Source organism: Colletotrichum aenigma (assembly GCF_013390185.1).
Source record: "Colletotrichum aenigma strain Cg56 chromosome Unknown KSG_Cg56_contig06, whole genome shotgun sequence".
Lineage (NCBI taxonomy): Eukaryota > Fungi > Ascomycota > Sordariomycetes > Glomerellales > Glomerellaceae > Colletotrichum > Colletotrichum aenigma.
In genome coordinates, this window is record NW_023500912.1 from 3,297,617 (window position 1) to 3,321,405 (window position 23,789).

Sequence of the window (23,789 nt, forward strand, 5' to 3'; positions counted from 1 at the left end):
AAGACAGCAAGGACGGCGACGGCGGCGGCGGCGACGACGACGACGACGAGTATAACGATAATAATAGAGGAAACTATCTTCATATATAGCTTGGAGGTAGCGAATAAACCGGAAGAAGAGAGAACGGCGCAGCGCGTGGCCGATCACAACAAGGCTAAGCGGGCCATTGAGGCTCTCGTGGCCTGCAAACGCCACCACACGAAAGATGACTCCTCAACCAAAGTGGTCTTCCCAAGAGGTTCTCACGGCCACAAAATTGAAACGCCCTGCTGCTGCCCTGCCCATCCCTCTTCCTCTTCCCTATTGAATACGTCTAACCAAGTGCTGGCGCATCATCACTACCTTTTATGAATTTCAGCACCCCATAATTCAACGACCCGGTCTCACCTTGAACGACCCAGCCGAAAAATGAAGCTCCGTTCAAGAACCATATACTCGACCGGCAATGCCAATCACCTTCTTCGATGGGCAGTCTTGCCTGCGGAGATTCGACTGATGATTCTGGAGCAAGCTGAGATCGGAGACATCCAAGCGCATGATTTGTCAAATTGGCCAAGGGTCTCGAGGGAATGGCAAACCTTCTTCGAACCGCAAATTTTCCAACACTTGAAGCTTCAAATTCCCGGTTCCGACATCGACGATCTGAACTCTTGTGTTCACGGCTATCGAAGAGATCTCGTCAAAAGGATCTCACTTCACGTAAGAACTCAAGAGTACGATAATGTGGACAGGTTCGATGAAGAAGAGAGCCCAGACACTATCAAGGCAAACAATAAGCTCTTCAGCCAAGCCCTGAAAAGGTTGTTTGTCTCTCTTTCGGCATGGTCTAGTGGCTCGCCTAGAAGTGGTATCAAATTAAGCTTGAGCGCCGGCTCTCCGAGCGGTTCAAGTCACCCTTGGGAGCATCGCGCAGGCACTGAGAGGAGTCAACACGATAGAAGACGTGTTTACTCCTTGAACTCCAGGCGGCGTCTTCTTGGTAACTTAATAGACGCCAGCTCTGGCGCTCTTAAACTTCCTCAGGTCTCCGTCGTCAACAGGTTTTCCGTCAATCAATATTGCTACAGAAGCCTGTCGAGGACATTGCTTGCGAAGGTTCTTCATAGCCTTTGCCGTCTCAAACCTGTCAACTACGAGCCATGGTATGCGATTGCTTACTTCGAACAAGGATTCCGTAATGTGGCAACAGCTATGCTGCTCGGCTGCGTGAGCGAATCGAGCACGATGAACTCAGTGCATATTTGGGAGGCGAAGTCTCGACTGAATGAAAGCGCACATTTTTTCAGGCTTCGCGACGAATACCTTATATATCAAGCGGTCAATTCAAGCTATCGTCTTCAGTGTTTAACCATTTGTCACGCTGTTGATGCCAGAGACTTTTTTCGGCATGCGTCGAGGGATTTGCCGCCAAACTATTCTCAGCCATTAGATGGTCTTCGTACATGGCCAGCCCTCAAATACCTAGCCCTGACGACGCATATTGGAGACCTGGTATCCAGACCATCAGCGCTGGAAAATCTGCTTCTTCAAGCAAGCCGGGCCGCTTTGCGCATGCATTTACTGGAAGTGATGGAAATCTGGGCCTCAGACTCCGATAACGGGTTCATCTTCAGATATCACGTTCGGGAAGGCTCGCCATTTCTTACTGTGATAGCGACATGGCAGCTCACATTGAGCGAGAAGGCTTTGGGTTCATGGAAACAAGTGGCAGCTGGCTGTTCAGAACACGAATTAACCTGCAATGTGGAGCTGACGAGGTCGGACCTGCCAAACTTCCCTTGTAATCTGTTAAAACTAGGTCCACAACTGAGGGACTGGTTTCGAGTTTGTAGCAATAGATTCACAAAAGTATTGCTATGTTATGAATTTGGATCAACTACATGCACGCATATCGATTTTCTCGTATATTTTGAATGACTACGTGCGACGCAGATAATGATCATGTAAGTAACGATGACGATGGCCGACAACGGACGACGACGATGACGACGACGACGATGACGACGACGACGATGACGACGACGACGACGACAGTCAGGACAACAATGAAGATTAGGACGATGATAACAAAAGGGGGCATCTTTCAATAGACCATATATGTAGTCGTCCGCTCGGTTAGCCAGAGGTATCCGCCCGGATAGCAAAACTCCGTGGATTCCCGGCAACCGGAGAAGCTGAATATTTGATGAACGTTCCACCGGTGGTTGCCTTCTTTAAGCATGCCATGATTGTATTGTTCATTTAATGACCAACAACTTGAGCAAGCAGGGTTGTCGTGGGGGCATACTAGGTCATTGATAAACACGTCGCATTGTTTAACGCGACATCCATCCTTAAAACCACCCGATGACTCTTTTGACATTGCTGGTTTGGTAAGGGCTCTTTTTCACTTTCAAATGAAAATGATGCTCCCTACTGAGCAGCTTTAGACTCGAGCTTGTCAATCATAGGGCACTTCACATGTCAATGTGGGTGTCCTAGAGCGTTTTCAGTCTATGTCCCAAGATGGTGTGTTTTCCGACGAAGAATCACGAAATCAAATGCTCAGCTTTGTAAACTCACATGCATTTCTTCGGGCTCGATCACATTCCATATCGTGTTTTTTCATTGCCGGTCAGGACTCAGCTACTCGGCGAGCTGTGTCTTACCACAGCTCCGCCTTTACCGTTTGCAACGGATTGCAAAGAAGCCTTGGCAACCCACTATAAAACAGTTTGTCTTGAATGTCAAGACATTATCCGAACTCTATTTACGAGTTGTCATTCAAAGTTCAGCTCGCCTTCTTGACGCCTCATATTTTCCATCACATTCAGGAATGCTTCAAGAGAATTTAAACGGAGATGGAAAGGAAACTTAGTGAAGGGGACCTACCAGTGCTGGAAGCTGGATAGTAAATCTTTGAAGATGTTATCGGGCTTCTATATTCCCCCTGTCGTGAGGATATAGTTCGATAAGCGTTTTTTTGATGAATGCGGACATGGTTGAGAAGCTTCTGTCAGTGAAACCCGCTGCCGTTGTTTTGCGGCCCGATAGTGTTGATTCCAAGTTTGTTTGTGTCTCAGAAATAGCACGAAGGCCGCGAAGGCTTCTTCCTGACAGCATATTCACATGTCGAGCGATAAGAGCAGCAATGTCGATCTCATGTTCCTTCCATTTTGCCTATGTGATGCTGCTTTCAGGATCTAAACTCTGGCGTTATCACAGATATCAGGGTATCTTCATGGCATGTCTCAGCCTCAGCTTGTCATTCCTCGCGCTTTCCGACGCTCCGAGACCCTACATGCTGACATGGAAAAGAAGCATACAACAGCAGGTATAATCATAACACAACATATCTCTCCCTGGTTCACAGCGGATATGTTAGGGTCTGGCGTGTTCACATGCTGTCAACACAACTTCACGACCCTCTCAGCCTCACCTGAGTTGAGAATTTGCTCTGTAGCAGACTGGAACTCAGCACTGAGACAACAACAACAATTCCCCGCAACGGAGGGTCCCGACGGCCCGTCCCTGAAGGGGTTATCAAGAAATGGACTCCCATATGTAGCCCATACAGGACCTGTGGGTAACGAGTCACAACTCATCAATAGATCACAGACTTCCAGACCCAAGCATTTCATCTTACCCCAACATCACTGATCATGTTCACAGCCACCGCGGGCTACGCCGCCTGGCGGTACTTCCACCGCCAGCCAGAGAAGAATTTAAAGACCACAGCGCGACCCATCGCCCAGACTGACCAGCCTCTGGAAACCTTGGATCGGCAACAGGTTGAACAAAACCCCCGCGATGCTGCCAAGCGCCAAGGACTTTCTCGCAAGCGGATCATCATCTGCTGCGACGGCACCTGGCAGACTTCGGCCACGGGTCGGAAGAACGTCCCCTCCAACGTCACACGTCTAGCACGCTCTATTGCCCACAACAAGAACCAGACGGGCAGTGATGATGGAAACTCTCCCGAGGAAGATCTCCAGCAAATTGTCTACTACAGCCCCGGTATCGGCACCGGCGACGGCGTCAACATCCTCGAGAAGACCCGTCAGGCAACCTTTGGCGATGGACTTGTGTCCGACGTCATCAAGGCCTACTCATTCGTCGTCATGAACTATTCTCCTCTCGATGAAATATACTGCTTCGGATTCTCGCGAGGCGCCTACACCGCCCGTGCGGTGGCTGGTCTCATCACGGACATTGGCATCATCAAGCCCCAAGAGTTGGACGATTTCCCGGAGCTCTACGCGCTGTACCGGAAGTGCGGCAACAATGACAGCTTCAGGTTCCGCCAGTCTCCAGAGTATCGACAGTGGATCATGGGCATCAGGAAGAAGGGTTTTGAGTACCTGGTCCAGAACCCTGAGAAGCCGGACAACAACTGGACCCAGGTGCCTCACTCCCTGCCTCCTGAGTTCACCAGAGTCATTCAAGTTGTGGGTGTTTTCGACACCGTCGGCGCTTTAGGAATCCCGTACATGGGCTGGACTCAAGGGATAAGCAACTACATTGCTGGCCGCCTCCCATTCCTAGGCATTGATGTATACGGATTTCACAACCCTTCGCTGAGCAGGTGTAAGTCTCGATGATCGCTTGTACGGCAACCATGACACCAAAGCTGACTTCTAACTACGCAGACATCAAGAATGCATTTCATGCCCTTGCACTGGACGACAAAAAAACGGCCTTCTGCCCAACTCTTTGGCGTCTTCCCGGCCCTGGCCAACAAGCCCCTTATCCCACTACGGAGACTAGGGAGGCGCTCGCAGAGAGACTCAGAAACCTTCTCAATGCCAGGCAGCCCGATGAAACTGAAATAAATACAGCATGGTCTGACTTGGTGGGGTGCGAGATGGCGGATCAGTTACAAGTGCAAAAAGATGGCCAGTTGGAATATGTCAAGCCGAATCTTCAGCAAGTTTGGTTCCCCGGCAGCCACCAAAACATCGGAGGCGGCAATCCTGGCATTCTCTTGGGAGCTCCATTCGACTGTGAGCGTAAGCACTTCTCACTCCCCTGAGCGTGAATCAGTCGCTGACCATTGCAGAACTCGCGCTTGTCACCTTCACTTGGATGTGTGACCAAGTCAGCCCCTTCCTCCAGTTCAATGACGAGCAGATCGCGGCGAATGCAAACCACCCGCAAATCTTGTCAACCCTCGCAGACCGCGAGATCTTGTCACGCAAGAAGCTCATTGAATTTTCGCACCAATCTCAAGGCCTCCACGTCAGCTCCTTCGTGAAACTTGCGCGCCAGGTGTTGAGCCGGCTCCGGTGGGTGAAGACTGGCGAAGACAACCAAGAGTGGGCCTTGGGACCCATTATTGGGGATACCTCCGTCGTCCAGGGCGGTTTACTCATAAGCTTTCTCTTCCGCTCGCTCTTCGCCTTGATCTTTGGCTTTGTCTTCCGCTTCCTCTTGAAAGACAGAACTCCAGGCTTGTACAACAGACCTGACGGTCATCAGAATGATGCCGGAATCACCAACGAGCGGGTCCATCCTGCCGTACGATATCGCATGGACAATGATCCCTCGTATAAGCCGGGAGCCCTCAAAGATTTCCAGAAGCCAATTACGAAGAAGAAGGGACCCTACAACGACAACAAGTACGTGTGGAGGTCGAGAAAGACTGCTCCCTCTCTTCAGGAATACATTATCAAGCCTGAGGATCGGATCTCTCGGGAGCTTGCCAACCGATCCACGATCGCAAAGCAATTCATCAGTGCACTTTGAAGTAAGAGGCAGTCTCTTGGCAGGATTGGATATCTGAACCCAGGCAATAATTGGCTGTGTCTCCTTGTCAACAGAGTGAAAGAGCAAATACTCGAGCTCCCGCTATAATCTCTTTTGAATTAGGCCGTAGTTACTTCGCCGTTTTGATCTCTTGTTTTCATTGAATACAGAGCCAGACTGAAGTGGCCTTAAAATCGACTGTCATTGCATCTGAAATGCCTCCATTTACTTCCATCCATGTGCCCCAGATTTCTGACACTCGGTAACATCAAAAACCTTGCAATAATCAGCATACAATTGTTGGGAGAAATCCAATGATAACAATGAGAAATTAGCCCTTTAGTGTGTTTCTATACCGTGAGCAACAGTACTGCGACGAAAACCTCACCTGGGCTCAAGTTCTAGGCGTCTGCTGTTGCCCAGGGCAAGCATAGTGCTCGACTTATCCCGATTACAACTAGAATTAATCGCAAGAAATACTGGAAAATAAAAGTTAGACGCGGTTGTTTAATACCCGCCTCGTCCCCTCACCGGAACACCTTGTCTGTTGGTCTGTACACTCCCAAAACTCGAGTCCACTTCATCGACTTTGAGAGTGTTTGCAAAGGGAGTTCCTCGCTCTTGTCTGATTCCTCTGGAAGCTCATGGTATCCCAACGGGCGATCCTCTTCTCTGGGCCCATCATAGTGCCGCACACGACCACCCGCACCTCTTCGAGCGCCTAAGCATACTAAAGCAGGTCCCGTCTGAGTCGCCACCGTTACCACGATAATACCACTGGCAACAAGCGTCTGGAGGTTCATCTTGATATCGATCGAGAAACCGTCGTCACTCCTGCGTTTGAAAAGTCGATTAAACGGTCCTTTGGTTGCGAGGATAGTGTAGGGCTCTTTTGATAGGAGATATTCCATGACATCCTGCTCGTCGACGCCAGTGACGTAGCATAGTTCCGACGCGCTACGGCAGGGAACCCGTCCGCGTAGAAAATCTCGCCAGGGCCACTCCCGCACATACGCATTTTTTGCAAGAAGAATTGCAAAGGCCGAAACAACCCACGCATAAACCGCGAAGTTGAAGGGGTCGATTCCTTGGGACTGCAGGCTATTGCCGACTGAAAATGCTGCCACCAGACCGCCTATAACAGCCGCGCAACATGGTACAATTGTTCTCATGACGAATGCTCTGCGCATGACAACGACCGTATTGTCCTCGATTTCCCATGTCCGAATGTGCCTTTTAAGCTCCTGTGCTGAAGCATCAGCACTGCTCCAAACAAGTTTGCCCAAGTCTGCCACGGCTTTGGACGAAGAAAGAGGATCAATGTCAAGGTTGATGGTATGCCAATTCTGCCGCTCTGCAGCATACGTTCTCAACGCCGCATAAACGGAGAATTTAGAGCTCGGATGTGGCTCTGAGTCGAATGAGCTCGTCATGGGTGACATTCCCACACTGAAAGCAGACGCTTTGTTGATGCTAGAAACCGGCCCTGGTTGGATGTGAAAGGGAGGAATCAGGAGAGGAATCAGGAGAGATACGATCTCAGCCAGAGTTTCGACGTGCAGATGTAAATTTGCACTATTCGTCATCAGTTTACTCTCCACCATCTGAGTCCTGGCAGTGTCATGCATGACCAAAGAAAATCTTGCGCCAATAGGTTGTACAGCAGTAGTCTCAGGGCTCTGACTACCTGTCGTTTGATCTTTTCCAGTATTCATGGTGTCTGCAACTTGTTGAAGGATGCGAAAGCCCGCGTAAATGGCGCGCAAGGATTTCCGCGAACTCGTTCCAGCGATCTCCCCATGCCGGTCCTGGCAAACCCATGCCGGTAAGTCAAGCCAACTAGCTCCGTAGACAACCGAACATACGTCGAAGGCATCCACTGAGTGTCCAGATAGCTTCGTAGCCTTGAATTCGCCAAAAACTGACGTTAAAGTGTCCAAGGCCCACGAAGACATCGTAGACATGTCATTGAAGTAAACAGAGCTGGTGTTTTCTTCATCGCGGAGCAACGTCCTCATAGTCGGGTTGTCCGGACCGTGTGCCTTACCAATCTTTCGAAGATAGTGTTGGTCGTCGTTCGGGTTCACCGAGGCATCATCATCCCACCTGGTATCCTGTGAGATAGCGGCAATAGTATCATTGGCATCGCCCATGTTTGGTTCGTGCATGCCCTGCTTGAGACGTTCCTGAACAATCGGTTGTGAACATCCTCGGAGGAATTTCAGTTTAGCCGAGGATTTCGCCAATGTTGCAACCACGCGTGTCTGCCAGAGCTCGTTTGGTACGGCGTTGCAGGCATTCTGTGCCATCACGGCCGTCACGTAATCAACCAAGGCACAGTAGAAAATGTGGTCTTGGTCGAGATCGAGAGCTGAATCAGTTTCAGATCTCTCAGGATGCGTGTTTGCACTTTCTGCTCCATTCTGTCGGAAGATTTGCCGCTGCGCGGCGGAATAAAGCTCCAAGTTGAAAGCCTCGCGGTAGTGTCCCCATAAGACCAGCTGGTTGTCATGGATGCAGATCCCTAAATTCCGTATGACCTGATCAGCCGCATCTGACAGCTTCTGAAAGCTAGCTCTGTCTGCCGGCGTGTCATCACTTATATCGAATCAGAAAGGCTTGTCGGTTCTGCTTGTTTCGACCGCGTCAATGAGCCTGGTCATTTCCCGATGCCAGAGGTCAGCCTCTTCAGATGAAGAGATACCGTATCGGCATAGATCATCGAACTTCGGCTGGGAGATGACTGTGTCCGTATGTCCAGGTGGCGTGTAGGTCTTGTGTGAACGTACGAACGTTAGAACCTTGTCGGGATCGATTGCAGGAAGTGGTTTCCTTCGGGAAGGAGCAAGCTTGAGCTCGGCATCTTCTGGTATGTTGTATCTAGTTTTCGGGAAAAGACGATTGATTTCCAGCGTTTGGGGGACATCGCCGGTCTCGGGATCGAGCGGAGGCTTCGGAGGGGTTGTTTCCGGGGCCCTGTTAGGGTTCGAATGGCTTGTCATTTCGAATCTGTGAACCTATCTGAAGGGCATCCCATTTCAGAACGAATATGAGTCTGGGATTCCAATGCTCTTGAAGTAATGTAAATTGGATCAAGAATCCAGCGCGAAAAGCTGTGATGGTTGAGACTGATGCTCGCGAACAACGGCAAGACGAGAGACAAGCCAGGACATATAACAGTTTGCAGCAAGGCAACGCAGCGGCGGTAAAATAAAATGGAAAAATACCACGTGTGTATCAGGATTATTCATGTGAAACATTGTGAGAGCAAGCAAATGAGAAGCTATGTCTCACTTCCAATGTGCACAATACCGTAACACCAACAACGCGCTGAACGAGTGTCCAAGAAAACACTTATTTTTCCCAAGGAGGGCTTCGCCACCTACGCGATCTGTCACCAGGAATCTATCGAGGGTCTCTGATGATTCTCACTCGTCCGTTGAAGTCTTCAGTAGCATAAATGGCTGTCAGCTCAAGATCGAATACGAAGCGTCGCCATCCCCTCACCGAAACTCAGCCTGCACGAATGTTGGCTGACAGTTGATTGGACTGCTCGGATATGTCTGACAGAAAGACGGTGGTACAGCCCGATACTCGGGCAGCCAAGATGCTTACTTTCAGTTTCAAATTGAGGGCTGGGGGGCTGAGGTCATGTCTGCTGTTTTCAATTGAACGTTAGTTCTGTCGCGACCGGGCAGCAAGGTAGTCATGAATTGCACCGCAGGTATCACTGTAAACTCACCAATCAACATCATATTCTATGGATTTTCGTGCTTTCTTTAATGTGCAGCATTCCACCCCATGCTCAGCTGTATGATTCGAGCAACGAAAAATGGCAGTCCTCCATATCGTATCGTCCTTGAGATGAATATCCGCTAGTCGCCTGGTGCAGCGATATCTGGACCCCCTTACTTGAGTGTCCGCAGATTCCGTCTACCTTTTCTCAACAACTTCGCTATGCTTCTCTCCTGGAAATCATCCAGTGTGGCGCATTCACTTAAAACTTCAATTATTAACGCCGATTCTCCTTGGCAGGAGAACTTCGCCACCTCTTGCTCTGGGGGAGGGACACGAAGACTCGACACCACACTGTTCAAGGTTTCCTTTGACTTGTCTGCTTTAGTGTATGTAGGAAGAAGACAGAAAATTGTGTCAGAAAGGACTTAAGATGATGTAACACGTCTTCATACCCTAGAATCCTGGCTATTGTCCCACAGTTAAGCAATATGGTGGTCGCAATAGTGACTACGATGACCCATACCAATGGCACACCCAATCTGCCCGTGTTTCGACTCTCCTATCGAGCGGTTCATCCAGGTGCATGTTATATCGATATATTCCAGGTAACCGCGAAGTAATATTCTGCAATAAGTCAGGCGTTTCCACTGCTTCCCAAAGTGCTGATGGGCTTGGTGTACCAACATGGACAGTTCCATCTTGACAACCTAGTGATGTCGTGCTTCGAAAACCTACAACAGATCTTGATAGTGCTTATGAGTATTGAGGCAGACTAATGGAGAGACACAAAGGAGGGAAGACGGTGGAGGACAACGAGCCCGACATCGTTCAGATGATTGGGATCTCAATGCTCAGTCGTCAGGCTGGTCCACGTGAGAAGACCAACAGAGCAATACAAGCCCGGACAGCTTATTACATTGGTCAAGCAGCACCATGACCGGCCGAAATTATTGACATGGATGAAGGCTTGAAGCGAACGTCCGCTTTAAATACAGACCTTCAAGGAAGCTTCAAGGCCATCGCGACGCGCACCGTCTCGCCTCGCCAAGCACAATCCAATGTCGACGGAAAGTACTCAAGAACCGCCTGTTAAACAGGGTATGAAGTCCATTCCTGGGGATGAAAATACGCAGCAGAACAACCAATGGCGTGGTGACGGCTAGCGTGGACACAGTCTGAAAGCAACGGATGGATACCTCGTTTTCACGGTCCTGGTCAGCCCGATTCTTACGCATCCAATGTTTCTCTAATCTCGCTTTGTTGGGATAGTCTCCATTGTCCAGGTTCTCAGTCGTCAAGATAGTCTCCGTCGTCCAACCTCTCCATCTCGAAGTGGGTAACGCGTATTCAACCACACTCTACACTTTGAAAATCGGACTTTGGCTGGCTTATCACCACATCACCACATGCCCAACTTCGAGACCAGGCGAGCTGAACCACTCAACGGCCCCGGGTTTCATACATCACAGCACTTCCCATCTACAATATTGTCGGTTGAACACAAGATACTCTGCAATAGCCTGCCCCTTATGGTCGCGCATAAAAAGTAAAGAGTGAATCCAAAGGGACCAGGATGTTGTGCCGTCCGCCCAAGGCGGATTGTCTGGTCCCCTCCGAGTCTACCTGCCCACCAGTAGATCCCTTCAAGCAAGGCCTATGCCACCTGTTTTCCCCTTAAAAGGAAATCATTGCAACACCCAGAAACAGAACCCCAGAATTTGCTGGGGCGTGGTATCATTACTGGAACCGTTGAAAGTACCTACCTACTACCTCCATGCACCTCCACTACATATTGGTGTCCAACCTGTTAAGCTGGACTCGATCTCCGTCTCTCACTTCCCTCCAGGCTCCGCTGTCTTCAACGCATTCACTCTCAAATAAACCAAGCGGCAGATTTCCCACGTCCAAAGCAGAGAAAGGGCTGACAGACACGCGCCTGCCACGAAAATGCACACCTCCCACTGCCGCCTCAATAAGAAGGTCCAAAGCCAAACCAGACAGACTACCATTTGCTGTATCTTCTAACCTCTTCTTCTGCTCTTAGCTGCTCTGGCGTTTCTCGACGTCCTAGCCTTGAAGCCTTGGCGGCGTATTCGTATGAGCGCGACGCTGCGTCCATGGGCACCTCGAATAATGTTCTTTGTATGCACTGACTCAGACGAATACACACTATGAACACCAAGCTGGATTTCGAAGAGTCTATCACTCTCATCACTGTTGTGTCACGAAAACAAACCAGATACTAGAACAAGAAAGTAGTTGTATTATTCAGTTCTAGCAGGGCATATTCTTTCAAAGACATCTAGTCTATGCCAATGTCTTTAAACTCCCTGCTAAAGTATTCCTCAAGAACCCATAACAAAAGGGATATCAGGCCTGTCCTCCCAAGATGGCCTAGGCGGTATATTTGTGCTGGTTATGATCCAGCACAATAAGCAGATAAAGAAAAGCAAGTGAAGCGACTTTTGCGCGTGAAGCTAATAAGACGATTATGCAGAAGAGTCTACTCAATCCTCTTCTTGCCCTCTTCAGCATTAGAGTATCTTGCCGTGCTGAGGCCGCGCTCATGGCGGGCAACAAAGGATCCCAGGACCGAGTCCTTGCGGGCCTTGGACATGTGCTCGTTGTAGCCTTCAAAGGCCCAGGGTCTAGGGTTCAGCTTAGGCCAGTTTACCTAGGCAGTGTTAGTGATGATCATCTCCTCAACAGTAGGTGACTTACATAGAGCATGCCGTGGCCAAAGATGAAGCTCGAACACCAAGCAGCAACCGCCAGCCAGAAGAAGATGAAGATGCGCATGGTAACGGTAGCTTCGGTCTTGGTGAAGAGACCAACGAAGATGAGGAAGAGACTGAAGGCCAGAAGATAGGGTACGGATTGGATGAGAATAGGGCGGCGGTCAGCGAAGATGAGGGAGCTGCCGATGTTGGCGGTGCCCGGCAAGTAGACACCAAGGAAGAGGTCGAACGAATCTTGACGGGGGCCGTCGAGGAAATTGTTCTTAAAGTAGCGGGTAACACCGATGCGAGCATCCTGAAGAGCACCCATCTTTGTGCGAACGCCGGTGCGAGTGACGTCCGTCTTCATAGCACCGGTGCCAGAGTAGGAGTTCGAGACGACATCGGCGTTGTCGGCCCAGAGGTTGCGAAACATGTGCTCGAAGGCAGGGTCCTCATCGCGGAAGGAGGAGCCACGGCTCATGAGGCCCATCTCCTCGAAGATGCGGTCAAGCATGTGACGGGCGAACATGGACTGAACGACGTTGGTGCGGTCGAGGCAGTCCATGCAGTTGGTGCGCATGACGCTGGTCTGGTAGCTGCGGGGCTCGAGACGGCCATCATTGGCACCGGGCATGTCGACAGCGCGGAAGTAGCCTTGGGCGTCAAGGGCCTCCTTAAGCTTCTCAATGAGAGCATAGGCACGGTGCATCTTCATGCCCTTAGTCTCGTGGTGGTAGTCGAAGTAGATGTAGTGAAGACGATCGAACTCGACGGCGCGCTTCTCAGGCTGGATCGTCGTGAACTTTTCGTTGGTGTGGCTGTCGCCTTCAGTGCGCTCCTTGGGGGTTGAGATGAGCTTCTCGACCATCTGTTCGTATGAGTTCTTCACACGCTGCTCGCGGCCCTTCTGGTTGACCAGGTTGATGAGGTAGTTGTCACCGTACAGGCGGATCTGCTCCTCAAAGTGCGCCTTCGCCGCAGGGAGGGCGCTGTCGATGCCGCGAACCTGCAGCTTCGGGACGTAACGCAAGCTGTTGATCTCGGCCCAGTAGGTGGGGACACTGCCACGAGTCTGGACGTAGGACATTATCTGCGTATCCTGGCCGCTGGCGCCGTACTTTCCACTCTGCATATCGGCGCTGCCAGCAAATCCTCCCATACCACTGCCTGAATCATTGAAGATGGTGATCTGCTCGGTCTCGTTGTAGTTGGCGGCGTGGCCCTCGTCGTCGACACCTCGGGTAAAGTATCTGGTTCCGCCGCGGTGTCTCGATCTGCGGGAGATGAGGGTGACGGTGACTGGCGTTCCCTTGAAGGTCGTAGGCTTGATTTCGAGCATGCCGAAAATGACGGGGAGGATGAAGGGGTCAGCGCCGGCCTGGGGGCCTGCTTGACCTCTGGCGCCGCGGGTGCGGAAGTCGATCAGGTCGGACTGGAGGAAGCGGTTGAAGAAGAACCGGTCGTCGGCGCGCTGCCACAGGGGGAGGGAGGTGTCGGCGGAGGCCTGGCGCTGGAAGGAGTTTGTGAGGTCGATGGAGTAGGAGAAGTACATGGGGCCGTTCTTCATGAAGGTGTCGAGCAGGCCGATGAAGGTGTCCTCGTCGGGGTCGCGGATCTGGCGCTCGCGCATGGGCAGGATCTCGGTGGTGATGACCTTGTAGACCATGTGGCCCTTGAGGCGGCCCATGGGCTGGGCCTTTGTGATTACGATGACATACTTGTCTGTCGCAATCGTCGAGTCAGTGCAGTGTTCGTTGGGAAGCTTGGGTGGCAACAGGCATACCGAGTCTAAGCTGGATGATGCCCAGAATACCAGCGATACTCGAAACTCGGGAGACTCTCTTGCCCAGGCCTGCATCGCCGAGGCGCAGGTCGCCGGTGGGACGGTCGATGACCAAAGCTGGAGCATCGGGGGAGGAGGGCGAAGTGAAGATGTAGGAATCGGGGGCGACTTTGACGTTAATGTCGCGGTAGGGGAGAGTGGGTGCCATGGTGTCGACGGCAACGGGTAGACTCGAGAAGAAGAGGAGACTAGAAGAGGGTGGTGAAGCAAGAGAGAGAGAGAAAGGAGCGAGCGAAAGGATTAGAAAGTTGGGAGTCTTGATGCCCGTAGGATCGGTCAACGAAGGTGGGCGTGGGCGTTGGCGTTGTCGGCGATCGCAAAAAAAGAGAGCAAGAATCCAGAGCCGCGAGCCTTGAGGACAGCTGGAGCTTGAGGCTTTGGTTGGCTGGCGAGGAGTGGCTGTCGTCACTTTGCAGGCGCAGTTCCCTTTCGCAGGCAGGTCCCTACCTCCTTACCTCATACCAAGCAGGACCCTCCACGGCTAGGGGGCGAGAGAGCTCCCTTGGCGGGTGGAAGGGGCAGCCGGGGAGGGACAGTGGACTGCTGCTGCTGCTGCACCTCAGTCGAGTTCCAGCTTCAAGAGTGCTGCTGCACTGACAGTGGACTGCCCTCGATACCGCAGGTCGACTGGGTACGTACCTCCTGGAAGTCCGGCTTGTGAAAGAGGGGCACGGACTACAGAAACGAAGCTCTGAGCCAATGAAAACACACAATAGACTCGGCATCACATGGCTTACATAACGCAACTCTTCATGTCACTGGGTCGGCTCTGCACTTGCACGTGGTACGTACCTGAAGATTGGTACCTGATGGACGATGATGTGGGCGGCGTGGAAAGTGAAGGGGGCATTGGACACTCACCACGTTCACCTCCAGCAGAGCTCCAGGACGGTACACCGGAAGACTGGAGAGCTCAGCAAGGAGGCCGCGGACAGCTGAGGTAATAAATCAACGCCGTCTGCCACCAGCAGGGCGCTAAGCTGCCTGAGGTAAAATGTGCTGCAAGAGGTGCTATGTAGTACATACATACATACCTACCTGGGTAAATGACGATGAATGGCTTCCAAGTACCTTCAACCAATCTGCTGCAACAAGATACCTGCGGCGGTAAGGTCATCATAACGGACCGGGCAAGCAGGGGACTTGGGCTATCGGGGTCACTGGAGGCCCCGTCCGCCTTGAGAGCTGCACCTGACAGCAGTGCGCCGTCGCTTCCTCTGCTCTGCTGGAGGTGCCCGGTGCCCGGTGCCCAGCCCAGTGTCGGCGTCAGTGCCAGTTCCATTCGATTGCCTCCAGACAGAGGGGGACCCCCATTTCATTCGCAGTGCAGCCAGTGTCCCAAGAGCCTGACGTGTGCAACGTGCCCGCCCAGCCATTCATCATCGAGCTTCACCACCCCCCAAGGCAGTCACATTATTCCAGGGCCCGATTTACTTGCCATCGGCTCCTTCTGACTGCCTGCCTTACCTACTACGCCAACTTACCTCTGTGTCTCCCACCTCTCGCCTCATCCACCACCCCACGCCGCGCAATCACCATTTCGATCCACGATACCACCGTTGCTTTGCGACCGACGCTGCTTTGATCGATCGTGCCCCCCGACCGACACCGCCCATTTCCCCCATTTCCGTTTCGACAAACGTCCGCTCCGCCAGCGACCCCGTCCGGCGACATTCCAGAGATCGGCCCCCAGTGCACCCTATCCGTCTGCGAGGTCCATCCACCTTGAAGCTTTCTGCAGCCGCACACCTCTCCCATCCAAACCTTCACATCGCTCAAAATGTCTGCCCGAGGTCCTGGTGCTCCCGGCGCTCGCGGCATGAACACGCGCTTTGCGCAGTTCAAGCTGGTCTTGCTAGGTATTCCATCTCCATCGATACCTTCTTTTGAATCGCTGGGCTAACTGTGATGATGCAGGCGAGTCCGCTGTTGGAAAGGTACCCCTTCGGAACCCAGGGAATTGCTGCCCATCATGCTAACGTGTCACCCCTAGAGTTCCATCGTCCTGCGATTCGTCAAGGTATGTTGTTGATACCCGACGTCGATATCTTCAGAAAGCATCCCGCTAACGTCCGCCTCCATAGGACCAATTTGACTCTTACCGCGAATCTACTATCGGTGCTGCTTTCTTGACGCAGACCATCTCCCTCGACGAAAACACCACGGTCAAGTTCGAGATCTGGGATACCGCCGGCCAAGAGCGCTACAAGTCCCTCGCCCCTATGTACTACCGCAACGCCAACTGCGCCGTTGTTGTTTACGATATCACTCAATCTGTACGTCAAATGGCATGCAACAGCCGGAAACCGGAGGCTAACAGATGCAGGCTTCGTTGGATAAGGCAAAGGCGTGGGTCAAGGAGCTGCAGAGACAAGCGAACGAGAACATCATCATCGCCCTCGCCGGAAACAAGCTGGATTTGGTCAACGAGCAGCCCGATAAGCGAGCAGTTTCCACAGCAGACGCCGAGGCCTACGCGCGCGAGGCCGGACTCCTCTTCTTCGAGACGTCCGCGAAGACGGCCGAGAACGTCAAGGATCTTTTCACGGCCATTGCCAAGAAGTTGCCGCTCGACCAGGCCGGCCCTAGGCATGCTCGGCCAGGACAGCGACAGGGCGTCAGCCTCCAGCCCGAGACCCCCGGCAGCAACGTCAGCGGGCCCTGCAGCTGCTAGATGAAGTCGACGCAAAGGATATCACATACCAGACGAGCCAGAGGACCGGAGAGAGAAGGGTATTTTTATCGGTTTCAGGCAGATTCCTGCCGACAGACTGCCCCAGGCGACCCAGCGGCCAAACACCACCCACAAACATGCACGTATATGACGGCGTTTTGGCTGGATGAGGTCGGACAGCGTTGTCTTGCACCCTACGCCGAGATAGGGTATGCCAGGCCCAGCTTTTTAATATCAACAGTACGTTTTTCGAGAGTGTGATTTACATTTCGTGTCTTCATTGCGCTGGTCATTCGGTTGTGGCAACTCGGGTGTAGGGACAGACCTGGATTCAGACGGTGTACGGGAACGGATTCACTTTTTACTATGGGGGGAAGCATCCTGCAGCATTTTTCTGATGTACAGTATGCAATAGAGGCAACTGTTTACGGATGGTTCACTTCATGGGTGTGCGCTTTATGAATGATGTTTGTGAGGCGTGCTGCCACGTCAAATAGATTGGATGGCAGATGTGACTTCTGTGCTGGGCGAGGATCGGGTGACGTCGTGAGGTATTTCTGGATTTCGTACAGAGATAACAAACAGCTTGAAACGTGTACGGAGCTGAAAACCCCAGTCCAGGGCGCATAGAGACCAAAATCAATGTTTTCCTAATTTTTTTTTGTCTTGAAAATCTGGAGCTCGTCGCTCGCTCGCGTGTGCAGTGCAGTGACGTGAGCCACTGTTCATCCCGGTTCCTGCCGTCGGGCAGCGGATAGCACAGCGCGGCTGGCAGCTCCCAGTTTTAGCCGAACTTTTCCCTGAGCTTTTTTGTGCCTGGATTCCATCACATCCTCCACCACAACTCCCTCGACATCATCCCCCTCCCAAACCCGCCTTGTCGGCCCATTGCATCCCCTCATGTTGCGAACGTCGATTCGATCCGTGAGGGTGCTCGGTCACAGGCCTGCCGCGGCCGTCATTGGCCGCCAATGGCAGGCCGCTGCCGCCCGCCGGAGGCATTTTGCCGACGACAAGAAGCCCGACCCGACCAAGCCTGCAGTCCTGCCCGCATCAGAGACCATCACCGCTGAGAAGAGCGCCGCTCCCGAGCTCGCCGCCGCCGAGGCCACGATCCCCAAGACTGAGGTCCCTCTCACGCCCCCGACCCCTGCCACCGAGGCCGTCGCGCCTCCCCCTCAGACACCCGCCGCCGCCGCCCCGAAGAAGAAGGGCTTCTTCCGCAGACTGAGGAACCTCGTGCTCACCCTCGCTGTGCTCGGTGCTATCGGTTTTGGTGGTGGTGTCTGGTACTCCCGCGTCAACGACAGCTTCCACGACTTCTTCACCGAGTATGTTCCCTTCGGAGAGCAGGCGGTCCTCTACTTTGAGGAGATGGACTTCCGCAAGCGATTCCCCAACATCTCCAACAAGATCAAGTCGAGAGATACTGGCAGCCAGGTCGCGGTCCCCGCCCAGAGCGGCGCATCCTGGAGGGTAGCCGACAACGGTGAGCCTGCTGGCCGTCAGTCTAGTGCTGTTGACAAGGCCCAGGCTGCCAAGGTCGCCGCTGTCAAGGAGAAGCCCAAGTCCGTCGAGAAGAAGAAGAAGGCCGCCGAGCCCAAGCCTGCGCCTGCCGAGGCCAAGGTTGTCGCGCCGAAGCAGGAGGAGAACGACTTCAAGCCCCCCGAGGTCAACGAGCCTTCCCGCTTCCCCCCGATCCCGCCCATCGACGCTATCAAGATTGAGGACGCGACTGAGCCGGTTGTCCAGGACCTTGTCCGCATGCTCAACGACATCATCACCGTCATCAACGCCGACAAGGCTCACGGCCGCTACTCCCCCACCATCACCAAGGCCAAGAACGAGCTGAGCAAGGTTGGAAGCAAGATCAAGGCTATCAAGAGCTCCGTCGAGGAGAAGGCTGCTGCCGAGGTCCAGGCCAAGGTTGCCGACTTTGACAAGGCCGCCAACGACCTGATTGCCCGCGTCGAGGGCGCCATGGTTGCCCAGGAGGGCGCGTGGAGGAAGGAGTTTGAGGACGAGATGAAGAAGGTCAAGGAGAGCTACGACGCGCGCGCCAAGCTTCTCTTGGAGCGCGAGAAGCAGCTCAACGAGGAGCGCCTCAACAACCAGCTCCTCGAGCAGGCTCTGGCCCTGAAGAAGGAGTTCGTCACTGAGGTCGAGAAGCACGTCGAGTCGGAGCGCGAGGGTCGCCTGGGCAAGCTCGAGAAGCTGTCCGACGCCGTCGCCGACCTCGAGAAGCTCACCACCGGATGGAACGAGGTGGTCGACACCAACCTGCGCACCCAGCAGCTGCACGTCGCCGTCGACGCCGTCCGCGCCACCCTGGAGAACGCCACCTCGCCCCGTCCCTTCACCCGCGAGCTCGTCGCCCTGAAGGAGATTGCGGCCGACGACCCGGTCGTCAACGCCGCTATTGCCTCCATCAACCCCTCCGCCTACCAACGCGGCCTCGCCAACGCCGCCCAGCTGATTGACAGATTCCGCATAGTCGCCAGCGAGGTCCGCAAGGCCTCTCTGCTGCCCGACGAGGCTGGTGTTGCCAGCCACGCGTCGAGCTACCTCCTCAGCAAGGTCATGTTCAAGAAGCAGGGTCTGGCCGACGGCAACGACGTCGAGAGCATCCTGACGCGCACGCAGACATTGTTGGAGGAGGGCAACCTGGACGCCGCTGCCCGTGAGATGAACGGTCTGCAGGGCTGGGCGAAGACGCTGAGCAGAGACTGGCTCGGCGAGGTGAGGAAGACGCTGGAGGTCCAGCAGGCTCTTGATGTGAGTTTTTACTTTTCAGCTATGACATTGACACCAACTAACAATTCGACAGGTCATTGCGACAGAGGCGCGTCTGCAGAGCCTCAAGGTAGAATAATGGACGGGACACACAAACACTTTTTCTTTTGTGACGCGGTTGGCTCGTGAGGAGACTTAGAGAGCCTAGACCTCTGGTCTGTGTAAGACATAGCCATAGACTTGAATGAAGGCAGTGTATTCTATCAGCTGTACTCTGTAGTATTGTGATGTACGAGTATCTCATCCTAGCCTTAAGCCTATTTGATTACAAGAGGAAATGAGCCAAGCAGCATTCTTCCGCGAGCCGTCAACATTTGTCAATGCTTAGGTAGTTGAATCATGAGAAAAATCGAGTCTATCGATAACTCGGTCCAGCAGCCGGTGATCGGAAGTAACGCCGAGCATTGACTTTTTTCACAAGTTTGTATATAAGTACCTTTTTCCCTGGCAAGCTTCCAGTCCCAGCTCCAAGGGAGCGCGGGATGTGGGGCAACAGGTCCAAAACCCCCACCAACGAACGGCATTTGAGAGCCTGCTGCCCCTCCAGACGGGAGTCGAACATGCATCATGTCCCTCGTCGCATCGTACGCCTCGCCTGGAAAACGACGACGACGTTTACCAGCAGGAAACCTATGACCATAGGAGTTTTCGCGAGCACAAGGGGTGCTGTTAGGAATATGGCGGGACGGACGTATAATGTGAGTTCTTTCTTGCGCTGTTGAGCTCCGGGATCGGGGAGAGGGGAATACCCCGCGATGGAGGAGGACATGTGCAAAGGGATTCGGAGCGATGTGGTGAGGATGTTGGGACAGACCGAGCTGATTGATTTCCAGGATGCCGTCGACGCATTGAACACGCTGCAGACGCCCTTCGCCGTCATCGAGGCGCGGCGCAAGGCGGGCGTGCGGCCTGATGAAGCTTCCGTCAGGGAGATGAGGGCGTACCTCGCGCGGATCGGGTATACGGTGCGCATCCATCTTTACATTCCCAGATCGCAAACGGCCAGCTGACAGGACCTCGCCACAGACCGCAGACCTCGACAAGCTCAACGTAATCCACGTCGCCGGCACAAAAGGTAAAGGCAGCACCTGCGCCTTCACCGACTCCATCCTCGCCTCGCACCGCGCCATCTCCCCGTCCTCCGTCCCGCGCAAGGTCGGCCTGCTCATCTCGCCGCACCTCATCGCCGTGCGCGAGCGCATCCGGATCAACGGCGTACCCATCTCGGAGGCCCTCTTCGCCAAGTACTTCTTCGAGGTGTGGGACCGGCTGGGTAGCAGCACCGCGGACGCCGAGGGCGTGGCGCTCGGCACGCGGCCGATTTACTCGCGGTACCTGACGCTGGTGAGCTTCCACGCGTTTATTGAGGAGGGGGTGGACTGCGCGATTCTGGAGACGGGGATTGGCGGGGAGTATGACGCGACGAATTTGGTGGGACGGCCCGTGGCGACGGGGATCACGACGTTGGGGATCGATCATGTGTTTGCGCTGGGGGACACGGTGGGCAAGATTGCGTGGCATAAGGCGGGGATCATGAAGACGGGCAGTAGGGCGTTTACGGTTGAACAGGTGGACGAGGCGCAGGATGTGCTGGAGGAGCGAGCGGCGGAGAAGGGGGTGAAGTTGGAGGTTGTGAAGGTGGATGAGAGGATGAAGGATGTGAGGATACGGCCGGATAAGGAGTTTCAGCGGAGGAATGCGAGTTTGGCGGTGCGGCTTGCGGAGAGCGTGCTGGAGAGGCTGGAGGAGGGGTTTAAGCCGGACCCGACGCGGTTGCCGGAGGCGTTTGTGAAGGGGCTGGAGGAGGTTGTGTGGAGGGGCCGGTGCGAGGTGAAGGACGAGGGGAGCGTGGTGTGGTTCGTGGACGGGGCGCATACGACGGACAGTCTGAAGATGGCGGGGCGGTGGTTCGCCGGGGAGACGGAGGCGCGGAGGGGGAGGCGGTTGTTGGTGTTTAACCAGCAGGGCCGGACGGAGGCTATCGACTTCCTGGATGGGCTGTATGAGGCTGTGAAGAGGGACGGGAGGGGGTTTGATGGGGTTGTATTCTGTACGAATGTGACGTACAAGGAGACGGGGTACAAACGAGGTGAGTTGACATTCTGCTGGATGGGAGGTTGTTAGGATGTTTTGCTGAAGCCGGGCAGATTTCGTGAATCACCAGTACGATAATAAGGCTATCGAGGCCATGACGGTGCAGAAGCAGTTCGCGGAGCGGTGGAGGGAGCTGGATCCGCAGGCTGACGTGCGCGTCATCCCGACCATCGAGGAGGCCCTGGACTACGTCCGCGGCTTGGCGGAGAGCAACGGGGAGGGAGAGAGCGTGCAGGCCTTCGTCACGGGCAGTCTGCACCTCGTCGGCGGCGCGCTGCAGATTCTCGAAGGGGCGGATGCTCTTTGAGTACATCATACATCATGTCCGTATGAAAAGGCGTTTTACGTGGGGGGTTTCGGGGTTCAACATTACAGCGATTTTAGGTGCCATACCGGGTTAAGAAAAGGGAGGGAGGGAATCTATATACATCATTCCTCGCGGATTCAACTCTAGATTACTTTTTTCAAGGAGGTGCAGATCAATCAAAACTGGCTTTCCGGCTCCAGGAAGCCTATCAAGTTGCCGACCAGGTACATGCTCCCCGTCACGAGGACCTTCGTCGCTTCCTCATGAGCGGATGCGATCTCGTCCACGGCGGCCGTCATCTCGCCCAGATCCGCGCATACCGTCGTTTTCGTTTTGGGATACGCCGCCCGCAGCGCCTCGGCACACTTCTGCTGCACGCTCACATCCGCATCCTCGAGCCTGGCCTTATCATTTCGCGTGAAGATTGCGTGCGTGAGCTTCGCCTCCAAATCTACGCCGCACGTCTTCATCTCCGCCAGAAGACCCAGTAGCAGCTCCGCGGCGTCGCGCTCCTGCTGGTTGAAGGCGAGGACGAAGGGCGTGTTCGGGGATGTGATGAGCGGGGCGATCCAGGCGGCTACTTGCGCGAGGGAGTCGGCGTTGTGCGCGCCGTCGAGGTGGTATGAGACGCGCCCTTTGGGGATGATTTCGTGGCGCCCGCGGAGGTTTGCGTTCCGCAGGCCTGTGGTGATGCCCTCGGGGAGGTTTGTGAGGGAGGTGTCTGGGGGTATGGCGGTGTTCTTGGACTCGAGGACGCGGAGGTGGTGCCGTGCTGCTAGGGCCGCGAGAGTTTGGTTCCTCTTCTGGAACTCGCCGCCGGGGATCTTTGCGTCAGGCACACCAGGCCAGGAAGACACCTCCGCGTCGGGGACCTCGACCAGCGTCGCGCCGGTGGAGGCCGCGCGGTCCCGGAGGACGGCCATGACGCCCGGCTGGGCGTCGAGGGCGCGGGTGAAGGTGGCGACGCCGGGTTTCATGATGCCGGCCTTGTGCCATGCGATCTGCTCCGCGGTCGACCCGAGCATGGCGACGTGGTCGATGCCGAGCTGCGTGATCACAGACGCCGTGACGGATTCCGTCGGCAGGATGTTGGTGGCGTCGTGCTCGCCGCCGATGCCGCACTCGACGACGGCGGTGGACACGCCCTCGGCGAGGAAGATGCGCAGGGCGAGGAGGGTGAGGTAGCGGAAGTAGAAGGGCTTGGCGCCGGCGTCGATGCCGAGGGAGGGGTCGGCGGGGGCGGCGGAGAGGGTGTCCCAGAGGGCGAAGAAGTGATGCGCGAAGAGGGGCTGGGGGACGGGGAGGCCGTTGATGGAGATGCGCTCGCGGGGGTGCAGGAGGTGCGGAGAGGTGTAGGTGCCGATCTTTGCGGATGGGGGAGAGGAGGCGAGGAGGGCGGAGGAGGTGAGGGTTGTCACGGTGCCTTTGCCCTTTGTGCCGGCGATGTGGATGTAGGAGAGCCGGGAGAGGGTTGAGGGGGGCAGGTCTGCGCGGAGGAGCCAGGCGCGCATTTCGGGGATTGCGAGGGCGTTGGGGTCGGCGGGCGGTTTTGAGGGGGCATCTTTGTTTTTGGGAGAGTTGAAGAGGGCGTGGACTTTGAGGTTTGGGATGAGGGTGTTGAGGTGGTCGAGGGCGTCTTGGTACGTTCGTGAGGCCGACATGGTGGTGAGCGAGCGGCGGGTGAGGGGTTTGCCGGTTGAGGAGGAGATGAGCGGCGATGTGAGTAGGCGTATGAGACGGCTCATCGGGTGTTGACTAGAAGATGTCACCGGTCCCAGGGTAGCATGTTGTGTGCGTTGGATAGGTGGTTGAGTTAGGACGATTGAGGCTCAAATTAGGTTGGAGGGGTGAAGTGAAGCTTTGGAGGGGTAGAATGGTGTGTAACATTTGGGACGA

At 54.4% G+C, this 23,789-nt stretch overlaps 7 protein-coding genes across 7 annotated transcripts; 5 read left to right on the top strand and 2 right to left on the bottom strand.

Moving 5' to 3' along the window:
* Nucleotides 1-408: 408 nt before the first annotated feature.
* CGCA056_v009901 (uncharacterized protein) lies at nt 409-1,917 on the top strand (the record flags this gene model as incomplete). The annotated part of the gene is made up of 1 exon (XM_037325148.1): nt 409-1,917. One exon carries the CDS (start codon nt 409-411, stop codon nt 1,915-1,917), a length of 1,509 nt encoding a protein of 502 aa, XP_037176895.1.
* A 1,724-nt stretch (nt 1,918-3,641) lies between these two features.
* On the top strand, nt 3,642-5,724 carry CGCA056_v009902 (Uncharacterized protein; the record flags this gene model as incomplete). Its single annotated transcript, XM_037325149.1, has 3 exons — nt 3,642-4,566; nt 4,629-4,988; nt 5,039-5,724. 3 exons carry the CDS (start codon nt 3,642-3,644, stop codon nt 5,722-5,724), a joined length of 1,971 nt encoding a protein of 656 aa, XP_037176898.1.
* A 6,241-nt stretch (nt 5,725-11,965) lies between these two features.
* SAC1 (Phosphoinositide phosphatase SAC1) lies at nt 11,966-14,173 on the bottom strand (the record flags this gene model as incomplete). The annotated part of the gene is made up of 3 exons (XM_037325150.1): nt 11,966-12,136; nt 12,184-13,904; nt 13,966-14,173. The coding sequence occupies 3 exons, from the start codon at nt 14,171-14,173 to the stop codon at nt 11,966-11,968; spliced, it is 2,100 nt and encodes a 699-aa protein (XP_037176897.1).
* A 1,632-nt stretch (nt 14,174-15,805) lies between these two features.
* Nucleotides 15,806-16,699, top strand: ypt5 (GTP-binding protein ypt5; the record flags this gene model as incomplete). Its single annotated transcript, XM_037325151.1, has 5 exons — nt 15,806-15,884; nt 15,943-15,962; nt 16,019-16,045; nt 16,110-16,301; nt 16,352-16,699. The coding sequence occupies 5 exons, from the start codon at nt 15,806-15,808 to the stop codon at nt 16,697-16,699; spliced, it is 666 nt and encodes a 221-aa protein (XP_037176608.1).
* Nucleotides 16,700-17,599: 900 nt separating this feature from the next.
* Nucleotides 17,600-19,571, top strand: MIC60 (MICOS complex subunit MIC60; the record flags this gene model as incomplete). The annotated part of the gene is made up of 2 exons (XM_037325152.1): nt 17,600-19,474; nt 19,527-19,571. The coding sequence occupies 2 exons, from the start codon at nt 17,600-17,602 to the stop codon at nt 19,569-19,571; spliced, it is 1,920 nt and encodes a 639-aa protein (XP_037176899.1).
* Nucleotides 19,572-20,247: 676 nt separating this feature from the next.
* met-6-1 (Folylpolyglutamate synthase) lies at nt 20,248-21,893 on the top strand (the record flags this gene model as incomplete). The annotated part of the gene is made up of 3 exons (XM_037325153.1): nt 20,248-20,457; nt 20,519-21,581; nt 21,640-21,893. The coding sequence occupies 3 exons, from the start codon at nt 20,248-20,250 to the stop codon at nt 21,891-21,893; spliced, it is 1,527 nt and encodes a 508-aa protein (XP_037176903.1).
* A 176-nt stretch (nt 21,894-22,069) lies between these two features.
* Nucleotides 22,070-23,554, bottom strand: MET7 (Folylpolyglutamate synthase; the record flags this gene model as incomplete). Its single annotated transcript, XM_037325154.1, has 1 exon — nt 22,070-23,554. One exon carries the CDS (start codon nt 23,552-23,554, stop codon nt 22,070-22,072), a length of 1,485 nt encoding a protein of 494 aa, XP_037176900.1.
* Between the last annotated feature and the right edge of the window lie 235 nt (nt 23,555-23,789).